The sequence below is a fragment of the Idiotropiscis lumnitzeri genome, chromosome 1 (genome assembly GCF_059441095.1).
Source record: "Idiotropiscis lumnitzeri isolate Australia: NSW breed Sydney's pygmy pipehorse chromosome 1, RoL_Ilum_1.0, whole genome shotgun sequence".
NCBI classification, from domain to species: domain Eukaryota; kingdom Metazoa; phylum Chordata; class Actinopteri; order Syngnathiformes; family Syngnathidae; genus Idiotropiscis; species Idiotropiscis lumnitzeri.
Window position 1 is genome coordinate 30,130,443 of NC_142391.1, and position 21,545 is coordinate 30,151,987.

A 21,545-nucleotide genomic window follows, 5' to 3' on the forward strand; every position below is an offset into this window, starting at 1 on the left:
AATTGATGAATCAGCTGGTCCCAACTGTTATTTTGATGTCTGATCTCATCTCGTTTAACTTTAAAAGCTGTCCAGAAAAGACTGTCACAAGGTGACTCAAAAATAGGGAGAGTTTCTTTTCTTGTCACAAAGAAGTGGGTCAAATCTGTTGGAATAATATTGCATTTGTACCCAATAATAAAAGCAGAGATTTATGAGGTCACTGAGAGGCAAATAACAGTTAGTTAATGAAGGTCAGTGAAAATGTATTGTTTTGATCATTGCTTGTTAATTAATAAACAAGATTATGCAAGCGCTGCACTCCCAAATTCCTTGGAACATGTGTGGATTATTATTCACACCGCCCTGGTGACCAATCAGTAGATGTAACTAACAGACACATTGATGGACAAACACACGCAAATATGGCACCCCACAAGTAGCATAGAGCGCTAGTGGTTAGCATGTCTGCCTCACAGCACTTGGGTTTGAGGTTTGATCATGTCACTGGTGTCCTTGTTCTATGCCTCGGGATTTCAAAGTACAGCAGCTTCCTCCCACATTACAATAAAGAAACATGTTAGAATCGGAATAATTCATAGGTGTGAAACACACACTTCACAAATACGCAAACAAATTCCGTTTTCTTCGAGGAAGGTTTATTTCTGTTTTTGCCATTTGACTCACAATGGAACTGTTTTCGTCAACAATGTAGTAGCAGTGAGCTAATATACAGCGAGACAAAAAAAAAAAAAACTATAATACATCACAATTTTTACTTGGAGGAATTTACTTGTCAAAAAGAAGCTGTTCCTCTTACCCCGGAATTCAAATGGCAGCGTTCTCGCCTTCTCTTGCTAACATCTCAACCAGTAGCTAGCTGATCACTGACAAACAAGCACATATGATTTTCCCTTTTGTGCCACTGAGTCCCGACAGAACCATTAAACCCCCACTTCAGAATAATAAATTGTTCTATCCCATAATTCAAATGGTAGAGTCATGAAATGCCGATGCTAACATCTGAACGAGGAAGTAGCTGCTAGCTAACAAATGGACGGAAGAAGAAAAATGATTTTCCCTTTTTTGTGAGAATCGATGATGCTACGTTTCATTGTAATAAAATGCAGTTTGTAGCTCAGTTTTGGAGTTGCTTTAATCCTTTGGCGGAAGCTCTTTGAAATACGTGGAAGTAAGCATTCTCAAGCTTCTTGCTGTGAGGCACCAGTGCTAAAGTCTTCATTGTTTGCATTATTTTTCTTGACTGATTGCCTGTGAGATATGACTCATTTCTTCCTTCCACATGGGCTCCATTTTGTAGTCAGTGCAAGTTCAAATGCATTTTTCCTCCATGGTTACTGAGTTGAGTGACACCTGGAGCCCGGGGTCTTTTGTGGGTGAAGCCTGGGGGCCCCTGATCATATGGTCGCCCTCTGTCCTTGTGGCCAATTTACCCTGTTTACACGATAAAGTCCACGAGTGACTTTCCGCTTTGTGATTGTCACGGCAGCTCCCGGCGTCCACCTCCCTTCCCTGGGGCAGGTACGAGAAAGTCTGGGAGTTGATATCCGGAACATCGCCGGATATCAGTGAGTGCGAGTCCTGCTGGGAGATGGCTGAGTTAAGTGGACGGGGCGCGGCGTCCATGCAACGGAAGCTCCTGTTGTTGCTCGTCTTCTGGCTCCTGACACCCATCTTACAGAAGAGGCACTTGATGTTTTCCACTAGCTGGCGGAAGACGGCTTTGCGCAGCAGGATGTAAATCCACGGGTCAAGGATAGGGTTGAAGGAAGCAAAGCGAATGGCCGTCAGGTCGGGGTTTTTGTCCAAGCGCAGTTCTACCGCAGGCTTGTAGAGCTGGTTCAGAAACACCTGAGCCTGTAAATGGAGAACGGAGAAGCGACGTTTCAAAATTCTGGCCAGCAGCCCAAAAAGAACTATGTGGGACAGGGTATGGCAGTGCCCTACCAGTAGATGGCAGTCTGATTAAAAAAGCAACATACACATTTAGTGACAAATTGTCCATTTTTTCTTTTCATTTTAGAAATTGGTAAATTCATTAATGCAAAAGGACACTGCAGTTAAAACAAATATCTTAGAGTGGTGATTCATTTGTAGAATGAATGTGCACAAACAAACAGATCATATTTTTTACAAAGCTGTTTTTGAAATCATTTTCAAATTGTGTCTGTGTGACTGCCTGTGCACTGTAAAAAGCACAACTTTATTTTTTCGGGTGCTAATACAATCAATTAAGTTGGGATGTTTAAAATGCACCAATGGCACCAATTTTAGTCAGCACAACAAAGCAAGCAAATGGCTTCAAAACAATTTGCGCAGTTGTTTTTCCTTATATATTTAAGTTGGAGGGACAATACAAGTGACAACAATTCTAGAAACACTTATTTATTGCGAAATGTAGGAAAGCCAATTTTAACAACAGCAAATCTTAAAATATTTAGTTAAATTGCCCAACTTGAAATTTGATCAAACTTTGTTGCCTTGAAATTTTGAGCTCACCCAACTTTCCCGCTTCTGTTCAAAATTCTGCCAGGCACGTGTCTCTATGAAGTGATCAGGGAAAAAAAAAAAAACAATCTAAGAAATAATTCCTATACCTTGCGGCAAATTAACTCAACTCGTTTTTTTCAGTCGTGAATTTTTATTCTGAACCTCAGACTATTTGTTATCTACTTTTTGTCACAGAGTGTATGGAAAGACCAGTGGCAAGCATGGCCTAGAATCGAATTGCGGGCCGACCACAATAAAGTCAAATTGTGCTTAACTCGGGAAGTTCAAAGTAAGAACAGGAAATGTATCTGCATTTGTCTTCAACCGCAGTGGCGTTGTTACAAGAAGAACACAATGTTTTTTACCATCATTGAAAACCAACTTGTTGTTCAGTTTCCAATACTTTTACAAAAATGTATTTGGACCATTAAGAAGTCAATGTTTGATTTCCACTAATCAGAAACTTTATAGGTGAGGTGCCTTTTTATCAATTATTTAGTGTATTTGAAAGGTTTAAACCAAATTTCATGCAGCAGTGCATCAAATGTATTCAAGAAAAGCTAGAGGTATAGCTTTTGTATTTCAATGAACTGCGGCATACTTGACGTTTGGAATGCCCAGGTTTCATTTCAATATTTCTTTTGTTTTTTGTTTGTTTTTGGTGGGGGACGAGTCAACCTTGACTGATATGGCAGGTTTAGCAGCGTTTTTCTGGGTTTAAAAAAAAAAAAAAAATTTTTTTTTTTCTAATGCAATTTTAATGGCCATGAATTATATGCAAATTTTTGGGGTCCCTATCCGCCGCCACTGTATTCTGAATATTTTATATCCATTGTGTATAGTCCTTTTTTTTTTTACAAGTTGTTTTTTTTTTTAGTAGACTATACAAATACTCTACTATTGACATGCAGATTGTTGTGTAATGTTTGGTAACAGTTCTACAATAATAACAATGTTTTGTTCTGTTGACTCTGAACAGTTGTTTCCAACCTTTGTTGCGTCAAGGCAAAAATCTCACAGCACAGGACCAAGCATAACGATGACAAAAAAAAGTTTTAGCCAAAAAATTATGAAATAATGATCAATTTATTGACAGTTTGACTTAAGCATCTGGTCCTGTTTGGATGTGGGAATCATATAAATAGATGGGCAAATATATATTATTTGTAGTTAATAAGTAATAATGGTCTAACAAATTTGGTGAAACCGTAGAATTTTCTACGGCACCTGATGGCACACCTAAAGTTCCGTGCTGAATGGTTGGGAAACGCTGCTTTGATGCAAGCAGCATGGCGATGTCGACCTCCAGTTATACAACTACCAAAAGTGTCCAGATAATTATTCGATCATGTAGGATTATCTGCGGTTGACGTCTTGCATTGGAAAACCAGTGAAAATAGATCATCAAGGAGTGGTGTGCATGCAAAATTGTCCAATTTCCCTTTAATTGTCTAAAAATTATATAAGTGATGAGAATAAACGCGTGTATTCACCTGTAGCCATTCATGCAATAGATTTTCCTGTGAGTCTATCAGCGTCGTGGGTCAATTAAAAGAGACGTATATTCGCTTGAAGATGGTGCGTAATGTGTGCTTAAATGGCGCCAACTCACAACTAGCGGAATGGAGCAGATGAGCACCACTGCCGAGGTGCCAATGAGCAGGATGACCATCTGGATCTCGGCACCTGCCAGGCGCCCGAAACTTCGGCCCCTCTTGCGCGAGTCCACGTTGCCGCGACTCAGGTCGGTGCCCAGCGATGTCCTGCGCACGTAGCTCCGGTGCATGCGGATGAGAGCCCCGCACACCAGCACGTTGCACAGCACCGTGGCCAGGATGAGCACCGAGCTGAAGCCAGCGTACATGAAGTTGAACGCCGCGTCGCTCGTCTCGTTGCTCCGCCACTCCAGGAAGCACCAAGTCTGCGGGTACTGCTTCTGGACGCGGCCGAAGCCGAGCACGGGCAGCGCGCAAAACAGCGCGTTGGACACGTAGATGGTCACCAGGGTCAAGCCGGCCAGCTTCTGGTCCACGTAGTCGTTGTAGAAGTACGCGTGGTTGATGGCCATGTACCTCTCCACGGACATGGCGCAGATGATGCTGAGGCCGGCCAGGGAGAAGAAGATGAGAGTGAAGCCGAAGTACTGACACAAGGGCTCCCCGCCGGGCCAGGCGCCCTTCACGTAGGTGGCGATGGTGACGGGACTGGCCAGCAGCGTGCCCAGGAGGTCGGTGACGGCCAGGCCGCACACCAGCGTGTAGAAGGTAGTCTCCTTCTGCTCCTTGCGAGACTTGCACAGCACCGCGATGGCGATGACGTTGCCCACCACCCCGAAGATGAACATGATGGACGGGATGGTGGGGATCATGGGGCGGCCGGTCATTGACTGGCCGCTCGTCGCGCTCTCTGTGCTATCCATTCCCCCGGGAAGCTCCGGTCTTTCTTACGAACGAACTTTCTCCGCGCGCTGGAACCTCCGCTCAGGGGCAGAACACCTCGGTGGCATTGTTAAAAGTCCCAAGAAACGCGAGTCCAAAGTTACAACAGAAGAGACGAGCATCTGTGGTGAGACCCTCAACAGGAGTGAGAGATGAAGTCAGGCTCCACACCGCGGTGACTTCATTCAAACACTCGAGTCCCTCCCACTTGGGTTTCTCTCATGGTTATCATGTCAAAAAAATTGGAACACCAACCAGTGGAGGGAAGCCATCACGAAAGAAGGTATAGATACTAAGGTACTAAAACAATATGTACAGTACAATTAATATTTAGTGTATTAATCAGTTTACAGACAAACATAATGCAGCATTTACAAACTCAAGTGGCATGTCATATTAGTTGCATTCGTTTACCTCTCTGCCCGTATTTGGTTCATTAGATAAAAAATGTATTCTCATCTCTGCTTCTTTTCATTCAGATTTTGTGCTTTCATGGAAACGTCTGCTTTTTTTTTCTTCCAAGAACACAAATGTATTTTTATTAAATGACCTCATCAAATATTTGGTTCATTTACTTATTGTGAATAAAATGAATTAAAAACATATTTTACAATTTGGTGTTTTATTAGTTTGGTAAAAACAATACCGGGAAATATGTGAATGGATCATTTCAGTATTAAAATAAACGTATATCGTATTTTACATATATTTATTCATTTTCATATGATTGTATTGACTCATTGCAAATACAGATTTAAAACATTGTAAAACGAAAATATTGATTTTGTACATTTTATAGTTTGTCTATTTCATTAACTAATTGGTAATTCCATTACAAAGCCAATAAATATAATGACATTTAAAACATTTGAATGAATATTTTATCACAACAAATCCATGAACATTTATTTGACTAAATAGTATCAAAGTCAGAATAATGTTATGCAAATATGTATATTCTTTCAATTTATTTAAATTTGAACTTTTTTCGTTTTATTCTTCATTTAGAAATAAAAATCTGTCTGTTTCAAAAGTCAAATGTAGCCCTTGAGCACGTTTGCACACTTTTGTTCCAAAAACATGCTGAATTACCTCAATTTTAATTCAGTAATTTCAATAGTCTTTTTTTTCAGTGCATTAGTTTAAAATTTGTAACCATCAAAAATGATAAAACAGAGTTATTGGGTGTTTATTACAACCTAACTTTGTGCAGTTCAATTTGCGATTGCATAAATTTGGTTCTTTTTCTTTTATGACTATTGTTGACTTGGTCGTTCTGCACCGAGTAGCCAGGACAGAGACATGTACTACTTTCCTATGTCACAATGGGTTCTGTTTCTGGTTATCATCACAAATATCAAGTTCACTAGCCATAACAATTCCTCAAAAAAGCAAAACAGACTTAATCCTGAGATTTGCAGGACATCACACGGCATAGCCGCTTGTTTCTCGGGTTTTGTGCCACTTGTTTTGTTGTTTTCTGTTTGACTGACTTTGGACTGTGCCGCTGAGAAACACTCTTGTTACTTTGAAGTTATATTTGACGTGTTGGAACACAGAGCATGACAGTTGATTGAATGAATGACCTAAACGAGCCTCAAGTAATGAGATGCATTTGATGTGATGGTTGCTTAGCTGTCATGATGCCAAAGCCCGCTATGCTACTTTCCCTTTTAACATTCCAACAAGCAGCCATTCCAAAAAAAATCCGAATGACAGAGTTGCAACTAGCACCTTATCGTCGGCTGACGAACAAAGTAGCTTGTTAAACATACTGAAGCTTGTTCAGTTTTTGTTTTGTTGGGACGCAAATGGAAAAACAGATTTGAGGAGCACCAAACATATACTTTAGCTTGCTGAACACTAGTTTAAACAAGATTTATACATGTGTGTATATCAATGGGCACAGATGCACAAAGTAACCAAAATTTTATATATAGACATTTGAAAACAGATGTGCAATGTCACAAGAAAGTATGCTAAGCATGATTTTGTATTTACATTCTATTTGTAGGTGAGTGGACAAAACTGCTAAACTCACCAATTTACAATGTATATCAAAAGTCTACACACCCCTGTTCACCGCCAGGTTTTGTGATATGATAAACGAGACAAATCATTTCAAAATGTGTTCCTCCATTGTGTAACCTATAACTTGTACGACAAAAATATTTTTGATAAAATCAAATAACTGAGATCATGCAACTGTGGGTATGGCCGTTTTCAGAATGAACCAATCCCGTTGAAAGTCAAAATTAGTTAATTGGGAGTCAGCACACACCTGCCACTACCTACCGTGCCTCAGATTAATTGTGTTCTAGTAGGCTTTTCCTGACATTTTTGTAGTCTTACAACACAAGCCACAAATTACACACCACCAGAGGGATCTTACTATCAAAAAAAGATTAATCAGAAGAAGGGTACAAAAGAATGTCCAATGCATTAATTATATCATGGAACATAGTGAAAGTGCTCACTATCAAGTGGATAAAATATGGCCAAGAACAGGATGTCCCACCAAAATTGAAAGACTGATAAGACAAGAAGAAAAATTGTCAAATTAGCCAATAGGCTGAATGCAAAACTGAAGGAACTGCAGGAATATCTGGCAAGTACTGGTTGCTCAGTAGCCTATATGAGACAGCAATCTCCTGTCAGGTTCATATGTGTGCACTATGGGGTAGGATGGCAAGAATAAATGGCACTTGATTGCTCCGTAAAATGCGCGCCACATATCCACGAATTAGGGGGAGGAAAAACCTTATTTGTACTGACGACCAAGTTACCGTAAATCACTTCTTGGACTCTATAGACCACGGTTGCCACTAATGGGTTTAGTGGTCCTGATGCTAAATTGCCACTTTATGTGCTACTAAAGCAGACTATTTGTGTCTTCTGCTGGAGGCCTTCCACATCCTCCCTCAGCTTGCAGAAGAACACGTTGGCCTCGGTGTGGCACTGCCTAACGTCATCACACTGCGCGCACTTGGAAAATACATTTGTTGTGTTCTTTGTTGCCAGGTTCAAACCAGGGGGGAAAAAAGAAGTCTTTGTTTGAATTATTGTGAAAAGAAAAATATTTTTGGGCATGTCATTTGGTGTATGCAGTTCTGGGAAGGAACTACATACAAAAACTTTTTTTTAAATGTATTTGTACTTTGAATATTTATTTTTCTTGTCTTTTCACTTTTACTCTCTTATACGTTTTAAAACTTTTGCTTAAGTAAATGAGTCCAATCATCACTACTACGTTTACCAGAATCTTTTTATCCACAAGAATCTGTACTTCTAGTTTCATACAGGACAACGCCCCCCCCTAAAAAAAAGTTCTTTCTTTTCCAAACATAATTGTTACATAACGTTGTATGAGTGAAATAGCGTATGATGTCAGAATCCTGTGCATGCACCGTACGTCTGTCTCGTTTTGAGCCTCTACAGAATGCACTGAAAGCAGATTTGTCTGATTAGGCCATTTAAGAATGCACTTTTTCCCGGAATATTTGTGTGTCGCGGTCAGATAACCTGCAGTGTGCTCGGACTACTTACAGTGGAGTAGAAAAATAAGTCGCAATCAGTGTTCCTGTTCGTAGCGCTCAACAATCACACGCTTTTATCCTGCTATGTTTTGTATTGTGGTACACTTTGTGAAGGAGATGAAAACATCCCGTTGTGTTTAAATTCTGTGCTGCACAATTGCTTCATTGTAACGTGGAGGTTTTGTTGCCTTGACTGAAATATTACATTTTGTTTAAAAAAAAAAAAAAAGTACTAGCTTGAAAAGGAGGCAAACTTCAGTTAGCGCTTCTTGTTGGCGCTGTGAGTCATTTCCCTGCGAGTGTACATGTTCGTTTGAGTTTTGAAGCTCGGTGTAAACCGCCACTTTATCACCTGATATCATGTTTTGGCCAGAGGGGTTTTTGACGGAGGGGAAAAATAAACATCGGCTTTGTCGTCAAGTAGTCGAAAAGTAAAAACATTATCTATCAGGGCAGGCGCAGACAAGCCTGATTTCCAGCCAGGTTTTAAGAGGGCAACGTGCGCACGTAGGAACCTGCATTTTGGCAACTTCAGTGTCTGACAGCATTCGAATAGAGACACAGACATCTTGTCCTCAAATTGAAATGTTTCCTTTTCGGGAGAAACACCGCTGAGATGTGTACAAAATGTTTTTTAATTCTCAACAGGCATAAATGAAGACAAGGGAACAGAGCACCTTTGATTAAACTCAATCTTAAAGAGGACAAATTTTGAAAATTGACCTTTTTAATGGCTTGTATCCAAATACAGGAGAGCCTTGAGGTACAAGTTTATTTTTTTTCAATTACCACACTTGCATCTCAAGTCTTTCCCTTTTGAAATGATTGGAAATGGTGTTCATTCATTCCAGCCCCCTCCGCAAAAAAATTAGACTTCCCACAATCATACAAAAATATGACTCTAATTTCAGTTTAGGATACAATATTTATATTCTAATCATTGTTATATTTAGTACTGAGCAGTGAAATTGTTTCCATCGCTGATTTCTGTTCAGTGTTCAACTGAAACAGCCCATTGGCGTGACTTACTGTACATGTGCCAATTTATCTCATTGGCTGTTGAGGTAGTTGTGATTAAGTCCTGTGAAAACTGCCTAGCAACAGATGGCAAGGAAATGTATGATCACGTCAGAGGAATTCTCTTTTTTTGTTTGTGAAATATTCTAATGACTAATTAAAAAAAAAGAAAAAAAGTATCATTTACAATAACTACCCATCCATCCATTCTAAGCATGCTGGAGCCTATCCCAGCAGTCTTGGCACAGTCGGCGGTGTACACCCAGAACTGGTTGCCAGACAATCGCAGGGCACACAAAGACAAACATTTACGCACACAATGACACCGACGGATAATTTAGAGTTTTCTATGTGAATTAAAAAAAAAATTTACATACTGTTTATGTTTTTTCTACTTAAACATTTGATATTAAGAGGATCGTCGCTGCACTGCGAAAAACACTAATGTCCATTTTTTTTTTCATTAATGTGGTTTCCTCGTTAGATATCCCATGAACGTGAAGATATATTTTTTTTAAAGACAGCATTGGACATACGTATTTTTCACAGGACAGTGATAATATGATAAATGCCAGAAACATGGTTTCAACTCCCTTGAGAATATCTAAAAAGTATCAATTATTTAAATTAAAATGAAGACTCTTAAAGCTTTTGTATGAGAACTTTTAGCTTATTTACAAGAGATAATATATGATCAGCAAAGTATATGAAATGTCAAAAAAATGTAAGAAACTCAGTAAATACTGCTAATGCTGGAAAGAATTAAAAAAAAAAAAAAAAGAAAAACACAACTCGGTGTTCAGTCCATTATTATCATGCTAGATATGTTTATATCAGCTTGAGTAGATTTGCTGATAACATCCTTGGATGTGATCATAGTCAACATAACAAAATGCAAAGTCAGCATTTTCTATGTCAAGTGTTTAGACTGACAATAACATTCACATGATGTCAACATGAAAACAGAATCGGCACAAGTGTTTTTCTCACATTATTGACATGGGGCAAACGTCAAACTGTATTTGCTGCAAATGCTTTTATGTTTATCGTCAATAACTGATGTGCTGGACAGTAAGTCAACACCTACCGAGATAACTGATGCTGTCAGCCTGTTAGGAGAGAATACGTCCAGTGAAACCTTTGAAGTTCCTGTGCATGTGTGTAAGTGCATCATCTCAGTAATGTGTGCTAATTATTAACTCAACATTTTTCCCTCTCTTTTTTTAGCGACACTTACATGGCCGCAGGCTCTAGTTGTGTGTGTGTGTGTTTGGGGGGGGTCATGATGATGCATAAACTATGTGTTCTGCGACGCTGCTTGCTTTGATGTAATTTGTAGTCTATCAAGGATTTTTTGCCTTTTGTGGGGCTTTAACATACTCCAAGTCTCATGACATATTTGCAAACATGATTGTATCCTGGCAAAAAAAAGACTTACTATGTTAGGGTCGGAAAGCAACGCTCCAACATGTAAAAGAATGGTCACATTGTATGTGTATGAATGTTAATTTGACAAGAAATAATATTTGAAAATTTTAAATGCATTTTAATCAAATATAGGTAATAATTGGCATTTGATTGGCTTGAAAAAGGCCATCGTGTGACTTGAGAATTTCAAATTGCCATGAAATAAAATAAAATGGTTGGAAAATTAACCCGAACTTACCACAAAATATTAGCAAAATTTACTTCTGCTTCTTGCTAAAAAAAATGCCTTAAATTCAACATGAACAACTACCATGTGAAACTGTTATCTCGAAACGATGAATTTATTCGTACCTTCAGTTTGCTCATCAATGTTCCTTAAGATCTGCAAATGTTCTAACTGGCAGTTCTTGGAAAAGGGATGTACGCGTGGACTCTTTTGAAATAAATATGATTAAATTATTAAATTCCAATCAAGTGCAGTCACCTGGTGAGTCATTGGATTTAGTGGGAGTGCTGCACCTTCGGGTCAGTCCGACGTGCACGGTTTGTGTGGACAAATATCACTCCCAAAACTGTCTCCTCATAACCAATTGACAGATGGTAAATTTTTCTTCATGTAGAAAGAATAAACAAGTTAACAAGCAACACTATTAGAAAATGTCCACATGGGGAGGGGGGACAATAAAAAATTTCATAAATTCATACAAATCAGATTGAGTGTTTTCAAACGAGAGCACAACTGAAGGAGGCAGCATCCAAATCGAATTTGGAAATTAATGAATGATATGTTTGACTTAATGAGCAATGCGGGGCTGTCAGAACAAATGCTGCGCTTAACTCCTTGCAAGCTAACAGGCAAGACAAATGAAATGCAATTCGTAATCTGCTTACAAGGATAAATATGAAGTCATTTTAACCTTGATGAAGAATGAAATATCAAGAAGCCATTCGGCACATTTTGCAATCCAAAAAGTCCTGACGAGGAAATTTAGTTTATGTTTGCAAGGCAAACAAAAGTGCATGGAAGTCATGTTTGTGGTCATAAAGTCCCGCGAAAAGAACAAGACGTTCGTTCTCAAAAGTAAAATCAAGAAAAGAAAATGCCGTGATAAGGACAAGGCGGTTCTCTGGTTAATATCTCTAACCAGCTGGAATAGCAACTGGCACTCCAATTTCCTGAAGCGCTGAATGTCGCACAGTAACACAGGGCCACTTTCCAAGTTGCACTGATAAAAACATCCGCTTTCTTATATTTATTTTGTCGAAATAAAGTTTGCGCAGAAGGCCTCCTCGATTAGCCATTAGAAGTTGATCCAATAGTGTTTTTGTCCAGCTTCAAATGGTACCACTATGTACATCAGCAATCAGATTTTTTTTTTTGACACGATGTTCCAGCTGAATTAGCTCTCCAAGCACCGACATAACCATTTTATCCCCAAAAAGTATACGCAATATTATTTCAAGCCAATATAACATCATGCTGAGTTAGAACATTAATACTGCACTAAAACATTGAGGTGGGAACTGTACTTAAACAAGGACTCAAATAAAATTAAGTGCACATTAAACAACAATTGGACCAAAATACTGTAAACATTTGAAAAAAACGATTGAATACAAATGTATGTACTTACAAGTTAAATACAACTGAACTTAACAAATGTAATGTGCTGGCTTAAAAGGCAAAGTTATGCGGTTGTTATAAATACACGCAATTAGTTTTGACTTGCGTTCACTGCCACCGTACAGTGTTTGTATCTGACTTTTCTGTTGCCAGTCATTCTCTCTGGAAATACCTTCAATTGAATTTTAGGCAAACTCCCTCTCTGTCCACTTTTAAAACTCGTTTGAGGACACAATTTTATTCTTTAGCTTTCGACTCAACATGAGACTGCCCCTGCTCTGCTCTTCTTCTGGTGTCCACTGTATACGTCTTTGTGTTTTCATTTGTGTTCTAATTTCCTGCTAATTTATAGTTGACCATATGGAAAGTGCTTTGTTACAGCTCCAGCTGTTGTGAAATGGTCTGTATAAATAAAGTTGTATTGAAAAAAAACACTGTTTATGAACCTACGTGACATTTGGTTGAGGACAAAAAATGTAAACAAGCTGTTAGCATGAGACTCACATCATGTATCAGATCTAAGCGATAAGATGGTGAAAGTGTGCTCTCTGGGACATAATTTTGATTCATCGGGGTTCAAGCAAAAAAAATAAATTAAATTAAATAAAAATCAGTGGCATTAAAACGGTTTCATCTGGATACACATTGGTGTGGACTCCAAAGTAACACAACATGATTGGATAATGTTTTGTATTGCCCCCGCAGATTTATTATCTGCACAGATCTAAACAGCATTACACATGATGTCAAGCGATTCATGTTTTGATACGGGTAGCGGCGGCCTTTCAAGAAAACAGTACACACGTCAGCACGATATAATGCATTCATTGTGTTTAACGCTCATAACTGAATTCCTTTGCCAGCAAAGAATCCCCTTTCTCCAGATTAGTTATCAGCAAATTCTTCAGCGCAATAACCCTTTCTTCGCCCCTGTGAGAAAACTCCCCAAGATTCCCAAACGCACCAAAAGGAAAGGGAATGGGAGGATGTGATCCCAACATTCCCTTCTTTTTTGCTTCACATGAGAGTTCACATGCATGATGACAAGACTTGCGCAACTGAAGCCAGTCATTTGAATTACTTTTAATTTTGGACTTAGCCCAAAAGATACAAAACAAAAACACAAGCATGTACAATATTAAAACAGACTAAGCGATAGTTGCAGTGTAGAACCTTTAAGCCTGCTGCTGAAGTGCCGCCTTGGCAGCGAGTCGCTCCTGCTTCTCTTCTTGGGCCTGTCTCCTGGTCTCGTGCTCCCTCTGAATCAGCTGCTTCCTCTCGACCTCCCAGGCCCCCAGCAGAGTCTCGTACTGATCCAGGTCTGGTCTCTCCACTGAGGGCAACAGCTGTCGGGCCAGATCGGTCGCCAACGTCCGAAAGTCGGACACGTCAACTTTTCCCTGAGTCTCCAGCTGGCTGACCATCGCCTGGAAAGAAACAAATACATTCGGCTGGATTTACACTGACTTGATGCCTCTTTCCAATAATTTTGTCTCCATGTGCAGTTATTGCTAACCACAAAGTTCCTACGCCCAATATTTGGCAGCAAGTCTCCACTATCTGGAGTCGGCACTTGACTACATGGAAACCATTATGCCAAAGCCAAAAGGTTAGTGGAGCTACACCGTTAGGGTGGAGAGCGTTATCACAATTAGCTTCTGATAAGCAGTTCCAGGAGCACAATGTATGGTTAAATGAACCAGTGGTGGATTCATACAGGTGCCATTCATTTGCAGTCTGGACATGAACGAGTGAGCATCTCGTTTTCTGGAGTCTCCAATAACACCACAAGTTGCTAGTGTTGTTGCTGAATGTTTTGGAGTTTTTTTTGAGGCGGAAACACTTTATTTTTTTATTCATTCATTCGTATATTTATTTATTTTTTTTAGTTGGAGCACAGTGGCTTCTAACCTGAAACTTTAAGGGCACACACTGTAAAATTGAAATTCAACGTGAACATTCATCCCACTCATTTTCATTATATTAATGAAAAATGGGCTGACGTGCAGAGCTGAAGCCGAAGCTTTGTCAGCAAAAGAAGAATATCCAAGAATAGTAATAAAAATAAATAAAATCAGCAAATTTACTGGTACCATTAGGAGCCCTGTGATGTGTTGAAAATAGTTGCTAAGTTAAAAAACTGAATACACTTGCTTTCATCACATTCCAGACTCACATTGCTATGATAACTAAAGGCTGTACAGGTCATTTGCACGGGACAGAACCGCCCCACAAAACAGTGTGATTTAAACCAAGCGGATTTTAAATAGTGTATTTGCATTTGAAAGAAGAATGTCATAGACCTTTTTTGAGACCTCTGAAATGAGTTAAATTGTGGGGAAAAATGAATAATGCAACTCCTTTAAAAAAAAAAAAAAAAAAAAGTCCATCCCACCTTGAATTTGCTGTCATATTCGGAAAGCTTTTCTCTCTCCGCCTGGTCATCTTCATCAACTTCTTCCTTTTGTTCTTCCTCCCCTGCCGACTCCTCTTCTGACGAATCAGATGAGTCAGACGAGTCGGATGAGGTGGAGGACAGTCCGAGCAGCACGTCCTCTACAAAAGCCAACTGAAATGAACAAAATAATTAATTTATCCTCCAGGACATGCTAAGACACAAACTTAATAAGATACTGTTGGCCGGCGTGTGATATTTGACAGGTGACCTCCGCATCTTAATGCAATCTTATTGCTGACCCGAGGCACTGGGACCTAATGTCGATATAATATGTCCGGTGGTGCTCCATGCGCACTTGCCATTATTGTCTGTCACAGTGTATTTGGCCTATTGTGTCAGGGATGCTTAAAGACCCACCGGGCCGTTCTGGGCCTGCTCAAGATCTTGTCAGAATACAGCTGAATTATCAAACTGGACCTGACTGCGCAATAATGAAAAAATGACAACGGGTGTGTGTCCCATCTCAGTTGATTAATAGCATCAGCAGAGGAGGATCTTGTTTGGAAAGATGAACAAGAGAATTACAGGGCATTCTGGGTAATATTTGACAAAAGATTTACGAGCAAATCGGTTGGAGCACAGTGACTCCTATTATTATGCATGGTACCGCTGTTGTTGCTGTCCCAGGTCTTTAATGCTGGGTTGAGATTTCATTTAAAATATCACATTCTGTAAGTCCTCATTTGGCTTTCATTCTAACACAAGTGACGTAAATGGTATCGTTATTTGAAATTTGATGTTCCCAAATGATGACAGTGTCTTATGAGATCAATATTTTCTCAATGATAATAAAAATGTTACTTTACAATAAATGTTAATCAAACCTAAAACATATTTCAAAAGGAAAAGCATTTCTGTTCTTATCAAATCATACAAAAGTAACCATTCAGTCCGGTTTTAAATATGGTTGCGTTCTGTCCATTGATTTGTCAAAAGTATTTGTGAAAATGGTCATTGTATTGTCCAACTGATCCATACAATGTTATCTTTTATTACATTATCTTATTCATAATAAGGTATTAGAATAAACCGAAAATGCTGGAAAAAGTATGGAAAACTAGAGTTGCATTCAACAGAGCAAAAAAAAAAAAGAATTACATTTGTGTTTGCTCATTTATTTATTAGTTAGAAGCCATTTCCTGGTTTGGAAAGAAGATGACAAGGCTGTAACATTTTTTTTATTCTGTGGTGAGGAGAATGAAGAAAGATGTTAGGAATAGGTCCCCACCATGTAAAAATTCTGGTTAGCATTGCTACCACGGTTAAAGGTTCTGGGTTGGAATCCCAGCTCGGACCTTTCTGTGGAGTTTCTATGTTGTGCCTATGCTTGTGTGGATTGACAGTACACACATACTACTCACAGGAGACAATGACTGAACCCTGCCGGAAATAGTACAAAAATCTGGGAGTAATAAGTAAGTAAAAGGTTTAGAATTGGCCACCGATTCCCCAAGATGCTGACAAAGCACTACTTTTATTTAGATGAAGCGCCCAAACTCACTTCAACATAGTTTGAAATCAGATCCAGAGTGTGACAAATGGACGTTAAGTGTCCTGTAATTCTTCATCCTTGTATTTTTACAGAAAACAACGTCATGAGAGTTTTTATTAAGACACCTTGGGAACAGTTTTATAATGGTTAAAGAGGCATTTTTATTATACATGTAAGCCATTCGGATGAAACATGTTCAGTACTTACCGAGTCTTTGGAGAGTTTGAAGTCAGCGGGCGAGGCAGCAGCACTTTCCATGACGGCCAATCCTCGACTCATATATCCTCGCTCCCAGAAAAGGGGCATGCCTTTGAACACAGCATGGATGCCCTCCTGCATCTCCACCTTGCCTGAGGAATGCAACATACTTAAACACCCAAAGAGCCATTTGGACTGTCTGAAAAAGCACAGGGAGACACAAAATCTTTTTGATATCTAGCTGAAGATAACACAGCATAATATCGCTGGTGTCAGGCAGAATCCTTGTACCTCCAAAATCGGTTTTCAGCAGTTTGTTTGTTCAAGCATTGATATTGCAGGGCACAGTATTTCCAACACTTTTAGATCAATAATTTGTAAAAATAAATAAATAAAATAAAAAAAATACAACTTACACATGTGGATTGACTAATAGAATAGATTTGTGAGAAAATATAAGTCACCGAATTGTAACAATTATGTCTAAGACGGTGGTCTTAAATGGGCTGTCACTTGTATGGCACTTTTCTACCTAGATAACAATGAACTGCAACAGAGAAGATGAAGATGGATTTTGCCATGAATTAAAAACATTTTAAAGCGTACTCCCAGTAAGGAAAAGCCCCAAAACAAGCTCCCTCTCATACGCTCACCTAGCAGAAAGTTTCCCAGGAAGCGAGCTGTGAGGCCTACGCTGTTGTCTTGCTTGAGGCCGCAGATAAGGAGCGACGCTCCCAGCGCTCGCTCCTGCGACACCTGAGTACACATGCATGTCTGACGTCATTCAAGAAGAGACCCCTTTTTTTTGCAACTACAGCTTCACTGCTTTGTTGCACTCACAGTGAGCTGAGGTCTGGTTGCTAGGTAACTGGCCAGACTGTACAGAGACAGTATCTGCGTGGACGGAAGGTCAAAGGCCTCCTGGAGCATCAACTCCTCCACTACGGAGGACGCGCCTGGAAATGGATTCAGCACAACAATAGGAACTTTAAGCAATGATATGGAAACATGGTAGCCCTTAACACAAGGGGTGAGCAAAGTTTGGAGCTCAAGCGCCACATTGGATTTTTAAAACGATTATTTTTTTGTTTGTTTGTTTGTTTTCCAATAAAACCTATGTAAAATTGCTTATTTTAATAAGATAATTTATTTAAATTTCACAACAATATGAATAATTAATTCAATTAAAATTAATTATACAATTGTTCAATCAGATACATGTTAATTCACGACGCCGGAGTGCGCCAAAATAGTGACATTTTGACCCTCAAATTTGACAGTAGAAGTACAGTTTTCATCCACTTGTGCATGAGTGACCAATAAATTTGTTGATTTTGTACCTTAGATTTTTTTTGTTGCTGTCCAAGTTCTGGTTCACACTTCAGCCCATTTATGAGCAATTTTGTCAAAACGAGTGGACGTAAATATTTACTTCGCATTCAATTAAGTTCAATTTTCTGTGCAACCTTAACTTTTCTTCTCCCAGTTAAAAAAAAAAAAAAGAAAAAAAAAGCTTGTCTGGAGCCCTGATTAATTATGTTAATTTTTATATTTTGATTTTTTTGTATTTTATTTATAATTGATCAAATAAACAGCTTTTAATGTGAGAAATTAAAAACAACAAAACCAATAAATGCATTTTTTTTTTTACAAGTAATAAGCTAAATTAATGAAACATTGTATACAACAAATACATTGGCCATTCATACTTAACCAAGACATTTTGGATAACTGTATGCTTTGTCAGAACACTTTTGGGGGGGCTATTTGCACTTTCCGTAGGCATCCCAAAACCTTTGTGCATTTCTCCAACTGTACAATGCAATCTCAATGGCTTACTCTTGAAGTCCTCGTCCTTTAGGTAAGAATCAATGAGGAGGTTGAAAGTGAAGTTGTCTGGGAAGATTCCATACTGGACCTACAAGAAATACACTTTGATATCCATTTCTTCCTTTGCACACAAAATTACATTCAATGTACAAACGCGCTGTATCATAAATAGTGACAAATTCAAATATTATATTATTCCATGATATGTGTGTGGCTAACGTCTGTTGTTTTTGAGCCATTTGAAATGACACAATAACGTATGCACCTTGTTTTGAAGCGTGTACAGGGCCTTGTCTCTGGCACCATATTTCAGACATTGCCTGATCCAACTGTGAATAGTCCAGTCTCGAAGGTACCAACAATTTGGACTGTGACGGAACCTAGGTGGGTAACAAAAAAAAAAAAAAATGAAAAAGAACAGACAAAAAGTTGTTTTTTTTTTTTTTTAAATCATGAAGACCCATATAAATATCAGCATGTGTATCTAGTACCAACAAGAATTGCACTCAGTTGACCTCTAATAAGACACTTAAGTGATTCTTACAGATTTATACATGGTGAATGCTTGAATTTATTTCCAACATTTCACACAGCATCATGTAATAATTATTTTGTATGGTCATCTTTAGCTTAAAAATAAATATACTGAGACAAAAACAAGCACGAAGTGACAAAAAATGCTTCATATTCCTTATTTCCCCAAAAAATGTAGTTGGAATTTTCACACAATTCGTCCATTCTCTGTAACGCTTGTCCTCATTAGATTTGCTTGTGAGCTGAAGTCTATACTAGTTGCCTTTGGTTGGGAGGGGAGGTTATACCCTGTCGAATAACTGGGCACATATAGAAAATCAATAATTCACACTCACTTTAACACTAATGGAAAATATTGAGTTTTCAGTGAAACCACACTGAGTTGTGATTAAAACCCCCAATTTCCTGACTAAGTGGGATGCTAACTGCTCGTTGACCATGCTGCTGATGAGGCAATTTTCAACACTAATAAATGCTAAATCAAAATACAGCAACTAAAAACTATTCATTTTCATCCTTTGCAACCCTCCAAAATATTTTATGGAATTCATATGAGTATATTCAGTGTAATCCTGTTAAGTAACAAATGTGGTATTGACGCAAGCATTTTAGCATTATTATTTAGTTATTTCAGCCTGTTGTCCATCAGAACGCATGCGAACAGAGCATGCGAACGATCGTATAACATCTTAATGTCATAACCAGATTTCCAGTGGAAGGAATAAACAGGAAAGGTGGAAACAAAGCAAAGCATGTGAGTGGGAGAAAATCAAAATGGACAAAGCAAACATACATTCCAGGAAAACACAGAAAAAAGCTTGCAAAAGCATAGCAGTGAGCTTTGACTGACTTGTATAGGTAGTACTCGGCTTGATCCACCTCTTCTTTGCATGATATATTGTCTACAAACTGGAAATCAAATACAAACAAATTAAGCTAATGAAAGCCGAGAAAATAAACATGAGGTATATAAAAGTTCAAACTTACCTGTGACACAGTCAAGGAGCTAACAGGAAGATTCCTCTCATATGTGCGATCCATGTTGGTGGCCAGCAAGGCTTTTTTATTTTTTTTTTTAAATAAAATAACAAATTAGTATTGGCTCTAACAATTTATAAATTTCAGAGAGTTCCTGAAATAGATTAACTGACAACCAAAAATCTGAAGTTTGCAAATGTAATTAGCCGTTTTAGTTCCATAATTGGAGCCCATGCTGACGCGCACAATGACAAAAGTGGAGTTACACTGCTACCTTGTGGTCTTTGCAAGTTCTGCAAAACCATAAAACAACAAAATAAGAGAAGCTCTTATTACATTCCAGTGCAGTGCAACTAAATGAGTGTAAATGACACTAACATCAATAATTTCCCCCAAAAATTTCACCATTACAGTAATGTGACCTATAACATGTATAATTTAATTGTAATGTTTTATTTACTTTTTTAAGGGCTGACTTTTGCCCAGCTGCCTTTTGGGTGAAAGGCAGATAATAGCTAATTTAACTTTGACACCAACACATACACATACACATTGAATATGAACCAAAAAACGGAATATTTTTAAACAATCTAAATAAAGCAATAACGTTTTATTGCTGTCACAGACCTATGAATAATGAAAAACAAGATGACATTATTTTAAATGGAATTGACTGCTTGACATAACAGTCCTCTCATGGACTTATATGCATAACAAGCATGCGCTTTAGTCAATGAATGAAAAATTGTGTTGTCTTTACCCAAATTCTGAGGATCCTTTTCTCTTGCTTCCCACAATGTGGTGTCTGAATAAGCCGCTGAAAGTAACCATCTTCTCGCTGTAGATACACATTGAATTACTGTTAACACAGAGTTAAAAAGGCCACTTGTTCCACCTGTGCAATAAAAGACAAATAGATGGACTGACGCTGCTGTTCGCAGCAGCTAGCTAACAAGAGCAGCGGACATATTTAACGCTTGTTGATTCAACGTCAAAACCAACCCACAATCCCACAGTCCACGTCACAATACAAACTAAACATGAAACATCAACACTTAGAAGAACACTCACCTGACACTGATGTAGATAAACGTTCAACTTTGACAGCAGCAGTCATGCAGCGTCTCAACAAGGAGGCGGCCATCTTTGGACGATACCACTACTAGTAACTTGGAACAAAGGGGTGTCAGGAAGAACGGGACTTCCGGTTTAAACCAAAATTGACCCCTTTGTGAAAAGAGAATCGTTCACTTTATTTTTAGACTATCAAGTTGACATTCACCCAAAATAATGTACAGTTCCAGCACCGTTGAATCGACTGACAACTCTCATAAACTCAATAAATCTGAACTGTGTTTATCCAAAAAATATATATTTTGGTTTGTAATACGTGCAGTTTAAACTCGAGCAAACGTGTTTCATCGAAAATGCTATGTCTCCTATGGTCACACAATGGTTAAAAATATCCTCGATTACATAAATAACAATACCAACCCGCACATTTAAAATAAAAAAATATTAT

The 21,545-nt window shown here is 38.6% G+C and overlaps 2 protein-coding genes across 3 annotated transcripts; both read right to left on the minus strand.

Annotated features, from left to right (window-relative positions):
- Positions 1–616: 616 nt before the first annotated feature.
- Positions 617–5,095, minus strand: ptger4a (prostaglandin E receptor 4 (subtype EP4) a). Its single transcript, XM_088294621.1, has 2 exons — positions 4,103–5,095; positions 617–1,857 (listed from the first exon to the last, which is right to left on the minus strand). The coding sequence occupies exons 1-2, from the start codon at positions 4,907–4,909 to the stop codon at positions 1,312–1,314; spliced, it is 1,353 nt and encodes a 450-aa protein (XP_088150747.1). The 5' UTR covers positions 4,910–5,095; the 3' UTR covers positions 617–1,311.
- mrps27 (mitochondrial ribosomal protein S27) lies at positions 1,710–21,238 on the minus strand. Of its 2 annotated transcripts, XM_088294646.1 has the most exons (12): positions 21,095–21,238; positions 20,784–20,861; positions 20,033–20,103; positions 19,896–19,954; positions 18,777–18,891; positions 18,521–18,599; positions 17,522–17,637; positions 17,335–17,437; positions 16,691–16,833; positions 14,929–15,102; positions 13,707–13,960; positions 1,710–1,857 (listed from the first exon to the last, which is right to left on the minus strand). In XM_088294646.1, exons 1-11 carry the CDS (start codon positions 21,165–21,167, stop codon positions 13,709–13,711), a joined length of 1,263 nt encoding a protein of 420 aa, XP_088150772.1. In that variant the 5' UTR covers positions 21,168–21,238; the 3' UTR covers positions 1,710–1,857; positions 13,707–13,708. The 2 variants fall into 2 exon arrangements, with proteins under 2 accessions (XP_088150772.1, XP_088150763.1); XM_088294637.1 differs by lacking the exon at positions 1,710–1,857 and having other exon boundaries at positions 13,215–13,960.
- Between the last annotated feature and the right edge of the window lie 307 nt (positions 21,239–21,545).

Excerpts from the sequence above, each read along its gene's own strand:
- ptger4a (XM_088294621.1), bottom strand. The coding sequence starts at position 4,909 with ATGGATAGCACAGAGAGCGCGACGAGCGGCCAGTCAATGACCGGCCGC. Across the intron at positions 1,858-4,102 it reads TCTGCTCCATTCCGCTAGTT|GCTCAGGTGTTTCTGAACCA; the intron begins GTGAGTTGGCGC and ends CTCCATTTACAG.
- mrps27 (XM_088294646.1), bottom strand. The coding sequence starts at position 21,167 with ATGGCCGCCTCCTTGTTGAGACGCTGCATGACTGCTGCTGTCAAAGTT. Across the intron at positions 17,638-18,520 it reads AAAGGACGAGGACTTCAAGA|GCGCGTCCTCCGTAGTGGAG; the intron begins GTAAGCCATTGA and ends ATCCATTTCCAG. Across the intron at positions 15,103-16,690 it reads TCAAACTCTCCAAAGACTCG|TTGGCTTTTGTAGAGGACGT; the intron begins GTAAGTACTGAA and ends TGTTCATTTCAG.